Raw genomic sequence first — 16,003 nt, 5'->3', positions numbered from 1 at the left:
GATCGCCCCTGCCAGAAGGCGAGCCGTCTCAACGGGAGACGTGCATGAGTCGTGTACACGCGTATCCCCGACATGCAAGCACACATGGCTGCCAGCACGCGTTGGAGGATGGTACAACGTCCAAAGCGAAGAAAAAATAGGAACAACGCCGTCCCCCACACCCCACTCATCAGTCGAGCACCGCTGGTGCACCGAACAAAACAAAAGTCGCCGCTTCAACGGTACATGTGCAGCGATAACGTGCCCTGCACAACCTCTCTGTATGCTGCGCGCGTGTCCGGTCGAGTGAGGGGCCAGAGGTCCAGAGAGGGGCGCCATCAAAGAAGACAGTGAGGGAAAGCCAAGAAAAGAAAGGCGGCCGCAGCGTTGGTCGGCAAAGGCGCGTCCGGAGAGAGTGGAGGGTAACGTGTATGCCGAGAAGGGCACGCGTCGAAAGAAGGGAGTGCATCGCGTACGTGGCACATCGGCACGCGTGCCACGCGTGAGAGAGTAGAGCTGAGTGCGAAGCAAACCCACGTGCCGCCGGCAGCCAGCCAACACACTAAACGACACTCACGGACAGAGAGAGACACACACACACGCTCCACAACGGTTGCTGAGGGCAGGAAGGCGGGGAGGGCTAAAACGTCTTAGCCAGTTGAGGAAGGAAGCTGCCAGTTGTCGGCGGTGCCTCGCGGGCTGTTTCGGACGCCGCATTGCTGAGTCGCTTCGAGGTCAAGGGCGATGAAGCGCGGCCGCGAGTCCCTGGTTTGTGCTTTCCCCCGCCTCTCTCGGTCGCTCCCGACGAGCCCCGCGCCTTCGCACGGTCTGAGCCACTGCGTGCCTTCCGCTTCGAGCTCGATCGGTGGGCCCGCCCCGCCACACCACCGCGCCCGCCACGTCGCCGACGAGAGGTCGGCGGAGTTGGCAGCAGCACAGACCGCTGCACAGCCGTAGGAATATCAGCGACGTCGGCACCGCCGTCCACCGCAGCGGCGCCGCCATCGGTCAGTGCAGCGCGGAGGCCATGGAACGGTACAAGCTCGGCCAGCGGCGCTGCCTTCGCCACTGTCCCACCGCTTGCATCGCCGTCATCGTCATGCCGCGAGACCGTCTGATCCTCCTCGGACTTGGTGTGAAAACGCAGAATCGGGTTAAGGAAGCTCACGCCGTCGGGGTTCTCGGCGACGATCTGCACCGTGTATGTCGTGGACGGCGTCAGGTTCGTCAAAACATACGTCGGCCGGTGCACTGTGGCGAGCAGCACAGGGTACGGCTGGTCTGCCGTATTCGCCAGGTATATGCGGTAGACGGGGCGGGTATAGCGTCCCGCGGCAGTCTCGGACGGCTTTGGCGGCGGCAGCCACTCAAGCGTGGCGGCATTCTGCGACAGCGTCGTGAGATGTGGATCCACCACGCCCTCTGGCGGGGTGCCGCTGGACACCGCGACTGCTTCCGAGTAGTCGCTGTACGGGCCGAGGTGGTCGTCTGGCACCGGCACCGCACTGACTGCTCCGGAGCCCACGTCGTGCGCGGACGCCCTCGAAATGCGTCGCGCACACTTGACGCGACACCGCATGCGTGAGAGCAGGCCGCTGATAGGTACAGCGCAGACGTTTATGTCCTCCACGGTGTCTATGACGTGCCATCCAGCCGCTGCGAGGGAAGGCACGGGCCCGCTCGAAGCGCCTGCCCCACCAGCCTTGCGCGCACTCGCCCCACCGCCACCGCCGCCACCGCTGATGGCGGTGCCGGCCGACGGTGGCCGATCGGTTTGCACGAAGCACTGCTCAATGACGTAGCGGTAGCGCCCGCGCGGCGCGGCGGCCTCCGTCTCGGCAGCGGGCGCCTCCGGAGTGGACCACTGCAGGGAGCAAAACTGTGCATTCACACGCCGCAGCGCCACCTGCGTCGGGGCCGGCGGCGGTGTCACGAACCTCACCTCGACCAGCGTGCCCCAGTTCCCGAATAGGTCCATTGCGCGGAGGCGCGCCACATACGTCGTGTCCGGTGTGAGCCCCTCGATGCGCTCATGCATAGAGGAGGTGGAGGACCGTTTTCCGGCGAGGGCAGATGTGCCGCCGGGGGGGCTGTTGTCCTGGAGATGGGGACTGAGCAGCAGCGCTGAGACCGCTGCGTCCGTCAAGTCGTACTGCTTTAGGAAGAACGATTCCCTGGAGGGCGAAGACATCGCTTTGCCACCATCCACGTTGACGACTGCGGCCACATCCATGTCTGGAATCGTCGTCTGGACGGCGTTCGTCAGTGAGTCGAGAGGGCCGCTGAGGCTGCTGCGAAGTCGTGCGGCCGTGTGGATTGCAGGCCCTTCCTGCCGCTGCCGGTGCTTCAGGCTGCTTCTCTGGTACGACGCCGCCACGCTACTGCGTTCGCCAAGGCGGCCCTCCTGACTGGCTGCCGTGCTTGGGAAGAAAAGTAAGCTGGAGAAGTGCTGCTGCGCCACGCTGTCCTCCATCGATGACGCGCACGAATGCAGGGCATCCATGTCGGCCTCCGAGTACACCACGAGCTGGTAGCGTGACACGGAGCGGGAGCCGGCCGCCGTGGGCTCCTGGGACGCGCCAGTGGCGTTGTCACTGCAAGGTCCTACTGTGGCCACTCCGGTAAAGTCGACGTCTTCCACAAAGCCGACTGCCGACGAAGGGCGGCAGCGGCCCCAGCTGAGGTCCACCGTATCCTTGTTGATGTTCGCCGTCAGCCTCACCGGGTACAACGTAGTGAAGGTAACCGCTTGTGACCACAAGCCCCAGTCCCCACCGCCATAGCAGGGTTGCAGTGCGACGACGTACTCGGTGCCCGGCTGGAGCTGGGTCAGGCGGTACGAGGAATCCAGGTATCCCTCCTGCATCGGCGTCGCCGTGGTACGGCACTCTTCGGCCGATATCTCGCGCTCAAGCATGCCGTACTGCGTGGAACGAATGACCAGGAGATACTTTGTCGGCAGCGTCGGCGCGCCTAAAGTAGCGCTGGCGGCCCCTACAGACCCACCGCCGGCACCACGCGAATCGCTCTCGCTCCGCTCCCACGTCAGCTCCGCGTACGTCTCGCCGAGGCTCGAGACCGTCGGCGCCAGCAGCTTCAGAGTGCGGAAGGTGCGTTCCTCGCTCCAGAGACCCCAGTCATTGGTGGCCTCGCAGCAGGCGCGAACGATGACGGCGTATGGCGTGTCTGCCACCAGCCCGCCGACGCGGTAGTGCGACACGTCCTTGTGGAACTGTTTGTCCACCACCGCCACGGACGGTGTCTTCTGCGTGTTGAAGACGCATACGTGGAACGCGAGAGAGCCGGGGTTGCCAAGCTGCACAACCCCGCTGGGGTGCGGCGCCGACGCCGCAGGGGATATGGATTCGCTGCGGGTGCCCTCGCTGCCGTCTTGCTGCTGCTGCGACTCCACACCGGCGGCATTTGTGGCGAGGGTCAGTGACGGCGCCACTGCTGGCCCCGCCTGCTGCTCGAGTTGCTCAGCGTACTCCTCGGCTGTCTGCGTGGGCCGGCGCCATTCCACATGAATGAACTGCTCGGTCGGCATTGACATCACCACCTGGATCGGCTTCAACGTAGCAAAGCAGGTCGTGGCGCTCCACAGGCTGCAAGCCTGGTTGACTCCATCACCGGAGCGCACACGCACCGAGTAGAGTGCATCCGCGTCGAGGTGCTTCACTGTGTAGCTTGTGCGCGACGCCTTGAAGCGCTTGGATATCTCGTAGTTAAAGCATACGCCAGACACCTCCAGCTGATACGAGCCGCCCACCTCCTCCTCGTCTCCAATCACGGCCACTTCGCCGTCAGGAAGTGTTAGCCCCTCGCGGGGCCTGTGCCATGCTATTGTCGCGCACTCCTCGCCAATGCGGCTTACCTCCACCTGCAGGCACGGTTGCGTGATGATGTACACCGGGCGGCTCCATCGGCCCCACATCGTTTCGATGCAGCACCGCACCTCCACCTTGTAGAGCGTATTCGGCTTTAGCGCCTTGTTGAAGTACGATGTCTCTGTGGGCGCCATAAGCTCATCCAGGTGCAGCGTGTTGCTGCCGCGGCGCGCCTCCACCCCTGACCCGTTGCGCAGCAGCTCGTCGATGCGAAGCTGGTAGTTCTGGATCGGCTTCACCGGCATAGCGCGGCGCACTGGCAGCGGTATAGCGCGCGGGTCGCGAGCCCAGCGGAGCTGGAAGTACTCTTCCCCGACGCGCTCCACCGAGCACACCATGTCGCGCAGCGTCACGACGTACTCGGAGTCACTCCACACACCCGGGGCAGCCTTCGCCTTCTCCATCGACTCGCGCAGAGTCGCGTCCATCACGGTGTGTGTGGTCTGTTCGTACAGCTGCAGCACCGTCTGTGCGGCGGGCAGCAACGGCATCACCTCCCCCTCCTCTGTCGTCCTCTTCTGCTCCTCCTCCTCTGCTTCGCCTTGGTCGTTGTCCTCGCCGACGCTCCTGTGCTCCTCTAACGCGTTGGTGATGAAGTTGCGCGTCGTCGAGGTCGATGTCGCTGGTCCCGTCGCCAACGGAGCTTTTGCGAAGCCGTCGCGTGGACGATACCAGCGCCGCACAGAGAGGCGGTACCGATGGTTCGATAGTACCTCGCGCAGGATGCTGTGGCGCTGATTCGCGTGCAAGAAGACGCTGCGGCCCTCGCTGTCGCGGTGCTGGGCCGCCTCGCCCTCCTCCTCGCCGAGTGGGACGTCCGTGTAATCGCGAATCCGAACTTCGTAGCACACCGTCTCCTCCACCTGGCCAATTTGCAGCGATGCCATGTGGATGGTGTTCGGCTTGCGCTGCCAGCTGGCCGAGACGTAGTCCTCGCCGACCTCTTTGACGTCCATGGCCAACAGGTTGTAGGTGCCGCTAAGCACAACGTCGCTCCACGGGCCGCGCTCCCCGCTCCTGTACTGGGCGCGGACGCAGATGAGGTAAACGCAGTCGGGCTGCAGCGCCGGTAGCGTGTGCTTGCTCACGTGCCCAGGTACCTCGACCATGCGCCCCTCCGCCTCGTCCGAGCGGCGGACGGAGATGGTGAAGGACTGAATCGACGTGAGGGCGCTGGAGTAAACAACGCCGACCTCGGCAGGTTGATCGTGCAGACGGAAGCGACGCTCCTGCTGCCACATTCGCGACGCGTCTGGCGAGTCCGTGCTCGGCTTGTTCGGCGAGCTCACATGCGCCTCAGAGTCAGCGTCGTCCGGCAGCGGGCGTCCGACGTGCTCCGTCGCCTCGTCCTCCTCACCCTCACCATCCGTGTCAGTCGCGGCGGCGGCGACGCTGCGCCTGTGGCTTCCTGCACCCGTGGCGGTGTTCGCCGTGCTTGGTGTGTAGTGCAGCTCCTCTGGAGCTTCGCGGGCCCATAGCACCCGAACAAAATCTTCGCCGACGGTGGCAATGCTGGACACCAGCGGCTTCATCGTGTAGACGCAGCGCCCCTCCGACCACTCGCTCCACACACCGTCGCAGTTGATCGCACGCACGTAGAGCAGGTACACACTGTTCGGAGAAAGCGAGTGCACCAGAAACTTCGTGACGTTGCCGTTAAGGTGCTTGTCCATGAGCATCCGCGGTGCCGTCTGTTCCATGGCGTGATAGACACGTAGTTGGTACTTCACGGCTTCGCGGTCGCCGACGCACACCGCTCGGCGACCGCGCACTGCAGAGGGTGCCGACTGCACCATCAGCGTAGTGGTTGAGCCAGACAGCTCCGACATCGCTGGCGCAGTAGCCAGCGCTGCATTCGTCTCCATGCCGGCCGCTGTGTCGAAGGCCGCGCAGGCCAGGTAGTGCTCTGGGATTTGCTCGGGGCGAGCCCAGCTCATCTCGATGGTGCTCTCGGTGATCTCCTGCGGGTGGACGACCAGCTGCCGGAGTGTCACGAAGGTGAGCACAGGCGACCAGAAGCTGGCCTCTCCCGCGTCGCTGAAGGAGCGAACTCGCGCGACGTACACAGAGTCCAAGGCCAGTCCTGTGACGCGAAAGGCACCGCTTGCGGCAGCCGACTCGATGCGAGTGGAGAATGTGAAGTCGATCCCCACTCCACCGCACACCTCCAGCTCGTAGTGAAGCACCTTCGCCGTCGGTAGCGTCACCAACACGCCTGCCGCCGCCGCTGCCGTGTTCCCGCCCCCATCCATGCCTTCAAAGGTGCTGCTCTCCGGGAAGAATCCAGCTGCACCGCTGCTGCTGGTGCCCCTGCAACCGCCAATCCGAGCCGCTAGCGGGGCCAGCGGCCGCCGCCCCCACTGCAGTGAGACGTAGTGCTCATCAATGAGGTCGGCGGAGAGGCGCAGCTGCGGCGTGGTGATGAAGAAATGCGGCGCCGACCACGGCCCCACCTGCCCACCCGTCGTTTCCGCCATCACCTGCACCCGGTAGACCGTCTGGGGATGCAGATCGCTGAGGTGAGACTCTAGCTCCGTGCTGGAAGTGATCCGCTTCACGAGCAGGTAGTGCTGGCGCTGACCACCTAACGGCCGGGCTGCTCCGCCGCGGTCGTCAACGCTGTCGGGCACGAGTCCGTCGTGCAGCTGCGGGTGCGCCTCCGGTGGCAGAGGGCCGCCGCGCTGGAAGCCGAACGCCAGCGTGCCTTCAAGCTCGTCAGCTTCGGCGGCCCGCGGCTTCTCTTCCAAAGGCGTATCTGCGGCGTCGTGGAAGGAGTTGTTCGACATGCCGACGTCACCCATGCTCATCGACAGCACCTCTACTTCGTCCGAGCACGAGTCGGAGACGCCCGCCGGCGAAGACGAGTGGCGGGCTGACGTAGCTCTCACCCTCAGTGACGCCGTGGCAGAGCTCGTGCGCAGTGGCACCTCCTCCAGTCGCAGGTAGAACCCAGTTATCTCGGAGTTGTCCTCGAGCACGTGCATGTCGTTCTCGTAGTCGATTCGCGGCGTCATGCGACGCCATGACACCCTCGCGCTGCTCTCCTTCACATCCGTCACGGTCGTTTCGATGCTGGGTAATGTGACGCACGAGCACGCGGCCGACCACAAGCCCCAATCGCCCTTTGGATCCCACTCCCTCACGGCGATGGTGTACTTCATGTCCGGCAGCAGCGCATCGATCCGCAGCACGTTGCAGGCCCGCATATTGCGGAACTCCTCCACCTCTTGACCTGTTACGGCATCCTCGTGCGTGATGCGGAGCTGATATACCTGCACCTCCTCTGTGTAGCGGCTACTCAGCAAGGTATCGTGCTCGTCCAGCGGAGAAGTTGGCTTGTTGTCCAGTCGCCACCACTGCAGGTCAACGAAGGTCTCGCTGATGTACGTCATTTCGAGCTGGATGATGTGGTGCGTCATGAACTTGAGCGGCGCCGTCCAGCACCCCCACACGTCGTCGCCGTAGTACGGGCACAGGCAGCACACGTACAAGCTGTTCGGATGCAGCCCAGTCGCGGTAAAGCTAAGCGTCGGCGGGGCGCTGAGGTCGTGGTATTGGTTGTTGGGCAGGTAGTTCTCCGAGATGGTGCCCACCTCATCAATGACGCGCAGCTGGAAGCCCTGCACAGGGCACGAAGGGTCCACCAGCAGCCCCATTTCGCCATCCGCATGCTGCTTTGCGCGAGCCGCGGAGAGTCGCCGCAGCATGCGCAGCCGGCGCAGACGGTTCACAAGTGATGTGTACGCCGCCGCCCCCAGAACGCTCCGCTGCTCTTCCAGGCCGCGCTCGGTGAAGTTGTGGAACTCGCGCTGGAGTCGTCGGAACTCTTCCGCCTCCTGCGACAGCGCATCCATCGTGCCCGGGTCACCGCGGTACCAGTACAGGTTGATGTAGTGCTCACCGAAGCGGCTCTGGTCGAGCTGTAGCAGAGGCAGCGTCTCTATCACGGCAGGTCGGCTCCACGGCTGCCACGAGTCTGGCACACCGCGTGCGCGGACCTGCGCCGAGAAGATGGCGTTAGGACTCAGCCCCTGCAGAAGGACCTGCGACACGCACGAACGCAGCTGCACATTCAGCAGGGGGACGGAGTCGGCGGTGGCGGGCAGACTCGCAGCTGGCGCTGAATCAGGGGATGTTGGCGTCTTGACTAACTCGTGGCGCCTGGAGTCGGGGAAGCTGCCATTGCCGGCGCCGGCGAAGCCGCGGTTGCCGCCGGTCATCATCGAGCCGGCGTGCACACTTCGCTTCGTGGCCATCGCCTTTTCACGCGTGCTCACCGCTGTCGTCGCCCCGCTTGGCCGACGTCGTCGCAGCGTCTCGATGGCGGCGATGAAGGGCAGGCAGACTTCTCCCTTCTGCAGTGTCACGAATAGCTCATAGCCGGTGCAGTCCGCGTCGCCCACCACGATGTGCTCAGCCTGGTAGTGCCGTGTGGCCTCCTCCCGCAGCAGAGTGTTGTGCTCCTCGCGCGCCACAGGGTTTATCCAGCCAGCCACCGCTGTCGTGGGCTCCCCCTTGCTCTCCTGGTCCTGGATCTTGCGCTTCATCTCTAGCAGCTCGCGTCGCTCGCGGTCGTCGCACTGGTGCAGGGCGTCTCGCTGGTGGCCCGCCAGCAGCTCGGTAAACTTGCCCACATTCGGTTGCGGCCTGAACCACTCCAGCCGCGCGGTGCACTCCGTGCGCTGCGCCACCTGCACCTGCACGCATGCCAGCGTCAGAACCGTCACCTTGGTCGAGAAGCGCGACCAGTGCTGCTTCTCGCTGAGAGACCGAATCGAAAGGCAGTACAGCTGGTCCTGCTGAAGGTCTTCGATGAGGGTAGACTGAGTGTCCTGCGTGAAGATGAGGCGCCGCCGATCGTCAACGCTAATTCCTTCAAGGATGAGCTCGTACTCGCGCACCGAATAGTCCGCCTGAATCACCTGCGAGCCAAAAATCTCGTTTGTCGTCGCAGGACGTGCCACCTCGGAGCCGGACAACTCCGCCTGCTCCTCGGCTGCATCCCCGCTGTTCAAGCCCTCCTCGTTCTCCGCAGGCCCCGTTGTCAGGCACCACTCGCGCTTCTCGGTCTGCACTCGGCTGATGGTGCTGCTGCACGTGTGCATTGCACGCGGGCGGCACCATGAAACAAGTACCGCTACCTCCTGCACTTGATCGACGTGCAGTTCGACGCGGCTCTGCGTCACGAAGCGCGTCGCCGGGCTCCACATCCCCCAATGCCCGTTCTCTATCTTCGCCCGCACGCGGACCTCATAGACGCTGCTGGGGACAAGGCCCGATATGTGGTGCGCAGTGACGCTGCTCGGCAGCGAGACGACGGAGTCCAGGAAGAGAGGGTCGTCATGCAGCGCCGTTCCATCCATGCTCAGGCGGCGCGTTTGCAGTTCAAACTCGACAGACTTGTAACAAGCCATCGTCCAGACAGCGGTGGTCAGCATCGCTGCCGCCGCTGTGGTCCAGCCCACTGCTGATATGGAAGGTGCACCGTGCGCGGAGTTGTCCGCGGCAGGCGCCTCAGCGGCGCGGCGCCACTCCACCATACAGTAGTCTTCACCAATCTCCTGCGTAGTTACATGCATCGGCGGCACCGTCTGCGTGCAGACCAGCTCTGACGGTGCGCCCCACTCGCCCGCGACAAGGCAACCCTCTTCATCCACCTGCTGCTCTCGCACCGATATGGCGTAGCGAGTGCCCGGCAAAAGGTTGCCAAGTCGCAGCGCCGGCTGCGTTGTCTCATACACGCGCGCGCCGTCGACGAGCGGCTCGTCTGTCTCGTCAAACGGCGACTCCGTCGGCATCGGGCGGATCGTCACTTGGAAGTTGTGCTCCCCTGAATCGGATGGAAAGCACAGGTACGTCCCCAGCGGCGTGCTGTGGAAGAACGGTAGCGCGGAGTACTCATCCTCCTCGTCACCGTTCCCGCCGTGCGATGCGCCGGCGTGGGAACCGACCGTGTTCAACACATGCGACTTGTTCTCGAGGAGCTGCACCTCGCCGTGCGTGCTGTCATGCACGCCGCTATCGCTGACTGACGCACTCACCTCAGCGCTGCCGTTGGCGCCGTGCCGGTCCGCCGCTGCCGTCGTCCACAGCCCGCTCCTCGTTGCTGGCCGTTGCCACGCAACCTGCAGAAAGGTCTCTCCAGCCACCTCCACTCCGACCTTCAGCAACGGACACGTGGTCACCTCGGCCGATGGGCTCCAGTGGCCCCAGTCACCGCCATGGTTGAGGCCGCGCACGGCAATGAAGTAGGTGGCGTGAGGCAGCAGCCCATCGATGCGGAGCGCCTGCTCCCCTTCCTCAGCGTACAGCTCGCGGTAGTCTTCCGTCTGCGGCATGCCAGCAAAGACGCGATTGCACGACACACGCAAGTGCCAACGCGCCACGCGTTCATCGGGGTGCAGCACCCCCTTCTCGTCCATCTGCATCCCTGCCACGTCGCTGCCAACCTCGGCCAACTCGCTATGTGCGTGCTGCAGGTGCAGGCGGTGCATCGGACGCGACCACTGCGCGTCAACAAACGTCTCGCCGACGCGCTGCAGCCTCACGCCGACGGGCTTCAACGTGTAGAACGGTACCGGGTCACTCCAGAGCCCCCACGCGTCGTACGTGTCCTTGGCCCGCACCTGGACCGTGTAGAGTGTCGAAAGCCGTAGGCCCGAAAGTGTGGCGGTGGTTTCGCGGAACGTCGTCGTGCTTGTGGCGCCAACCGTGCTGGCACCGTCCATTACCCGAATCTCGTACCCGCTGACAGCCCCGTCGACCTGCCGGACCTCTGCACCATCGTCATCCGCCATGCACGTCCCCTCCCACGCCCCTCGCCTCCATTGTGCTCGCACGTAGTCCTCACCGATATTCAGCACCTCTAGTCGTAGCCGCGGCAGCGTGCGCACCCGCGACTCCTCGCTCCAGAAGCCCCACACACCCTCGTGTCCCTTCGCACACACCCACACGCGATACTCCGACGAGGGCTGCAGGTCATGAAGGCAGAACCCACTCACGGTAGGGGCAATGTTGTAGATCACGCTGTGCGCCTCGCCGACGCGCTGGACCTTGAAGCGGTAGAGCTGCACAACATCCTCTGTCTCCGCGATGGAAAATCGCTGGCGGTCCGCAACGGTGCTGCCCTCGTCTTTCAGCAGCAGTCGCACCTCCGCGTCCGTCGATTTCGGCAGGTGGCGGCGCCATTCCAGCATGACGAAGTGCTCGCCGATGTTGCCAAACGTGACGCGCATTCGTGGCTTTGTGCGGAAGGCCTGCGCCGACCACAGTCCCCAGTACTCCGACTGCACAAAGAGCGCGCGCACGTAAATCGTGAACACCGCGTCCGGCATCAGCCCGCGGAAAAACAGACTTGTCGAGTCCATCTCCTGACTATAGGTGAAGCCGCCCTCGCCGATGAGGCACACCTCATACGCGCGGGCGGAGATGTTGACGTTGAAAACCGTGTTGGCGTCCCCGGCGACGTGGAGGTCGGTGCGGCGCGACCACGACACCCACAGCGCATCCTCCGAGACGTGCTGCACGTGGATGTCCATCCCAGGCACTGTTCGCACCTTCTGCTCCTCGCTCCACACACCCCACTCGTAGCCGTCGTTGAAGGTCTGCACACACACCATGTAGGTGGTCGCCGGGGTCAGATGGTCGATGCGCAGCGAGCTCGTCGCGCCCTCTACCGTGTACGTGTGTTGGTAGGCGCCGCCGCTCTCCCGCACCCGCACTCGCGAGGCGGTGATCGTAGCAACGCCGAACACCACCTGCTCTGGGTTCGCGATCTGCGGCGGGACGACCTGCGAGTGCCGCACCCACTCCACGCTGGCGAAGCTCTCGCCAATGGTGGTGAAGGAGACTCGCATGGCTGGCACCGTGGCGAAGACGAGCGATGGGGACCACATGCCCCACTCGCCATTTGCCAGCTTCGTGCGCACCGACACGCTGTACACCGTGTTGCACTTGAGGTTTGGCACTGTGTACTCCACCGTCTCGGCGCTGTTCAGAAGCTCTGTCTGATAGATGAGCCGCTGCTGCGCGGCATCGGGTGGCAAAGCATCGTTCAGGTACGCCGCCTTCGACTGCTCTGGCGCGACGGCAGCGCTGTGGTATGGTGCCTTGCATAACACCGGTGACGTGACGCAGAGCATGATCATCGGGCGCAGCTTGCCGTGCGCCAGGATGCGATCCGCCGTTGGTGGGTTGCCGTCGTCCTCCGGCAGGCGGCGCTGCTGACTGGGACGCTTGAGCTGCAGACAGCAGAGCTCCTCTGAGATGAGCTTGGCATCAATTCGCATGGGCTGCATCGTCAGACACCACAGCGGCACGCTCCACAGACCCCACTCCTCGTCATTGTAGTTCGCCTTGAGCTCGACGCAGTAGTATGTGTTCGCCTTGAGCCCCGTCACGCGGTACGGGCAGTCGCCGTCGCCCAGGAAGGTCTCCGTGTGCACCTCACACGCGTTGTAGACGCGCAGGTGATATGACGTTACGACGCCATGGCCGGTGGGGTACTGATGCGGATTTGCGGCCTTGCGCCGCTCCCACCGCACCGTGATGAAGTCTTCGGCCACCTCGTCCGTCGCGACGGCGATGGTGCCACGCGTCAGGATGGGCACCGGAGCGGACCACAGGCCCCAGCTGCCCGAACGTCCTCGCACTCGGATCTGAATCGTGTAGGCGCTAGCCGGCAGCAGCTCACACACCTTCAGCTCCCGCACATCCGCGTCAAGAGCATACTGCCTCGTGTACTGAGTCGTCACACCGCTGATGCGCAGCTCCTGCCCGGTGACGCTCCAGTCGCCGAGGTGCACCTCTCCGTCATCGCTGTTGTCGTCCTGCTCGACGGGTGCCGGCTGAGACGCCTCTGCCTCGCCACGGTCCCACACAACCTTCACGTAGTTCTCGCCAATCGTCAGCTGCTGGGTTGGAATTCGGAACTGCGGGTTCGTGCGGAAGCGCACCGGGCGACTCCACAGTCCCCACCGCCCGCTCGACGTGGCCGCCCGCACCACGGCAACGTACTCACGGTCGGGAAGAAGGTCGCCGACGCGCAACGACGTGTGCTCGCTCGGCACGACTTCAAATCGGACAATGTCGGAGCGCCCGCCGCCAGCCTCGTAGCCGCTCTGCGTATGCGGCGCCACCGGCATACCAGGTGGCTCCCGCCCGTACACGAGAATACTGTACTTGGCGACGAACATATCGGACACCGTCACGCCGCTCAAATCGGCGTCGTCCCGCGCAGCGCACCGCTGCCACACCAGTCGCACAAAATCCTCGCCGATCTCATGAATGGTGGTCTTCATGGAGGGGGGCGTGCGGACCTTAGCACGGCTCCACAAGCCCCACTGCCCATGCTCATCGCACGCACGCACGGCGATCGTGTAGGTCGTCGACGGTTTCAGTTGAGTAAAGGTGTAGCTCGTGTCAAGGACGTGGCGGTGCAGCATCGCGTCCTCGCCGGTCTCCACGCATCCCATCACCACCTCGTATCTCAGGTGGTCCCACTCGGCTGCCGCAGCCGCTGCGTCATCACCAGTGGCGCTCGCGGTTTCTGCCAGTGCCGTGCTTGCCTCCGACAGTCCGCGGCGCCAGATGATGTGAATGAAATCCTCGCCGACGTCCCAGACGTGCAGGGCGACGGCCTGCAGCGTGCACATTCGCACTGGCGTCGACATCTCTCCCCAGTCCTCAAACCCGTTCAGGGGGTTGTGCTGCCACGTTCGGCACTGCACGTCGTAAGTTGTGTCAGCCTCGAGGTCGTTGACGCGGAAGCCGCGCTGGCTAGGGTCGCGCGTGACGCGCTCGTTGAGCACGACCGTCCGCTCACCAAGACCGTCCACCTTCACGACGACGATGTTGTAGATCGGCAGTGGCTCGGCAGCTGCACCGCTGGGCTCGTCCTGCCTCGGCGCGGGTACGAGACCGGGGGAAGGCCAGTTCAACGTAAGGAAGTCCTCCCCGCGCTCGAGAAACGTGAGCGCGAGGCTCGGCGCGGTTGTAAAGCGCTGTGGCTCCGTCCAGATCCCCCATGTGCCCTCGATCGCGATGCGGAGAGAGACGGTGTAGTCGCTGCCGGAGCGGAGATGCTCGAGGTGCAGCAGACGGCGCGGATGCTCCGTCGGTAACGACGGCGGTGCGAGGTCGATGGTCTCGGCCTGGTGATACGCAGAGGTCATGCTCTGCACGCGGTACTGTAGCTGAGACTCGTGTGGCTCCTCCACACCCTTACGCGACCACGTAAACGACGCGAACGACTCCCCGATGATGGCCACTGATACGACGGGACGGGCCGCCGTGCGCAACTTGAGCGGGGCGGAGCGGCCGCTCCACCGCCCCTCAGCCGAAAATGCGCGCACGCAGACCGAGTACGTTGTGCTCGGGAACATCTCTGCCATTGTGTACTGGCAGACGGAGGCGGGCACAGTGATCGGGTCAAAGCGCAGCCCGGTGCTCTCGATGGTGACCTCGTACTTGTGCACAGTCGTTCGTGGCTGCAGATAGCCGAAGGCGGCGACGGCGGCATCGTCGTCGTGCGCCTCGTCGAACAGCGGGTCATTGGCAACGGTGGTCGAAGTCGGCTTCCTGGCTGGCGCCTTTGCGGCACCCTCCTGCGCTTCGCGGGCCCAGGAGAAAGTAAAGATGTCCTCGCCACGAGCGATGAGTCGCACCTCCAGCGCACTCTCCGTGATCAGCCGCGTAACCTCTGTCCACTCCCGCATGGTGCCAATGACGGTGCGGTACCGCATGAGCACAATGTAGCGCGTCCCGGACTGCAAGTCGCGTATGGTAGTAGAACGGCAGCCGGTCTCGAAGGTGCCGCGGTAGTGCTCCGCCATGTCGGACTCTCGCAGCACCCGTAGCTCAAAGTCAGGGATGCTGCGCACCCACTCCATCGTCGCGACATCCGTCTCGCACGCCAACCCGTCCTCGTTGCGCTGCGCCGAACGGTCCCAAGTGCAATGCACGTAGTCAGAGCCGATCTCGCCAAGGCGCGTCTCGACGGGAAACAGTGTGGCAGTCTGGATCGGTGCCGACCACGCACTCCAGCGCACACTGGCTCGGCTGTAGCAGCGCACGCGCACAGTATAACGCCGCCCCGCCTCCAGCTTAACCACCTTGGACAGCTTCGTCGTTGGCATCGTCTGCTGAAAGTACAACTTGGCGCCATCCGGCAAGGGGCACTCGTCATCACCGCCGTCCTTGCTGTCGTCATATGCTCCTGCCGACACATCGCCAGGGAGTTGAGGGGCAGCACTGGTGTGCTCAGCGCGGTACTGGTTTCGAGGGCCAGACGACGCCACGGCGCCACCGCCCTGCTCTTCGTGCAGTACCGCGTAGATGAGCAGCTCCCACCGAGGCACCCCCTCCACCTCGCAGTTGACAGGGTAACCTACGCCTGCTGTGGCTGCGCCATCCACAGCCGCCATGGTCGACGCCGTGCCAAGCGACCCGGCTCGCGTGGTGATAGCATCGGCGGCAGCAGCGGCGGCTCCTTCGTGCTGGCTGTCGTGCGGGCGGTTCGCCGCCATTTCCGTCAGCGTTGCGGCCGCCGGCGAAGACATGGACGTGCCGGCACGCTTGTAAAAGCCCCGCGAAGATGCGGCTGCCCGCGATGCGTGTAAAGACGGACTATCGGCCCCGCAAACGTCACTGCCAGCACCTACACGGAACACGCTGCAGGAGAACTCCCCAAACATGTCACCAATGCGCACCACTGCTGCCTGGCAGTTCAGCTGTGGTGCACTCGGCCTAGGAGTGCCGCTCGCGTTTCCAGGTGCAGCGGCGGCAGCGACGGGGGCGGGGGGTGAAGCTGCATGCGCTATCTGTACATCGTCCGCCCCAGGTGCTGCTCTCTCTGCATCGTTGAAGCCATCTGTCATGGCCTCCTGGCGCAGTGCAGCCGTGGCCTCTACTGCAACTGTGCTGCTTGACGGCATAGGCGTGGTGTTCGTGTGCGGATGGAAGGGGGTGTAGTGTGTATCGGTCACTATCGGCCGCGTCTGCGCCGAGGTCGCTGGTGCGGCGTGCACCCAGGTACCAAGTCAATGGTTCCAGTCCTCTGCAGTTAAGGGAGCAGGCACAGGCGGGGGCAGGAGGCAGGTGCGACGCACAGGTGGACACACGTACACACACGAACGCCC

General features: G+C 64.3%; 1 protein-coding gene across 1 annotated transcript; it reads right to left on the bottom strand.

Annotated features, from left to right (window-relative positions):
* Positions 1-619: 619 nt before the first annotated feature.
* Positions 620-15,799, bottom strand: LMXM_26_2380 (conserved hypothetical protein; the record flags this gene model as incomplete). Its single annotated transcript, XM_003876492.1, has 1 exon — positions 620-15,799. One exon carries the CDS (start codon positions 15,797-15,799, stop codon positions 620-622), a length of 15,180 nt encoding a protein of 5,059 aa, XP_003876541.1.
* Positions 15,800-16,003: the final 204 nt, after the last annotated feature.

The sequence above is a fragment of the Leishmania mexicana genome, chromosome 26 (assembly GCF_000234665.1).
Source record: "Leishmania mexicana MHOM/GT/2001/U1103 complete genome, chromosome 26".
NCBI lineage: Eukaryota > Euglenozoa > Kinetoplastea > Trypanosomatida > Trypanosomatidae > Leishmania > Leishmania mexicana.
Note: the sequence above shows the minus strand (reverse complement) of the source record. Positions and strands in the feature narration are given on the sequence as shown.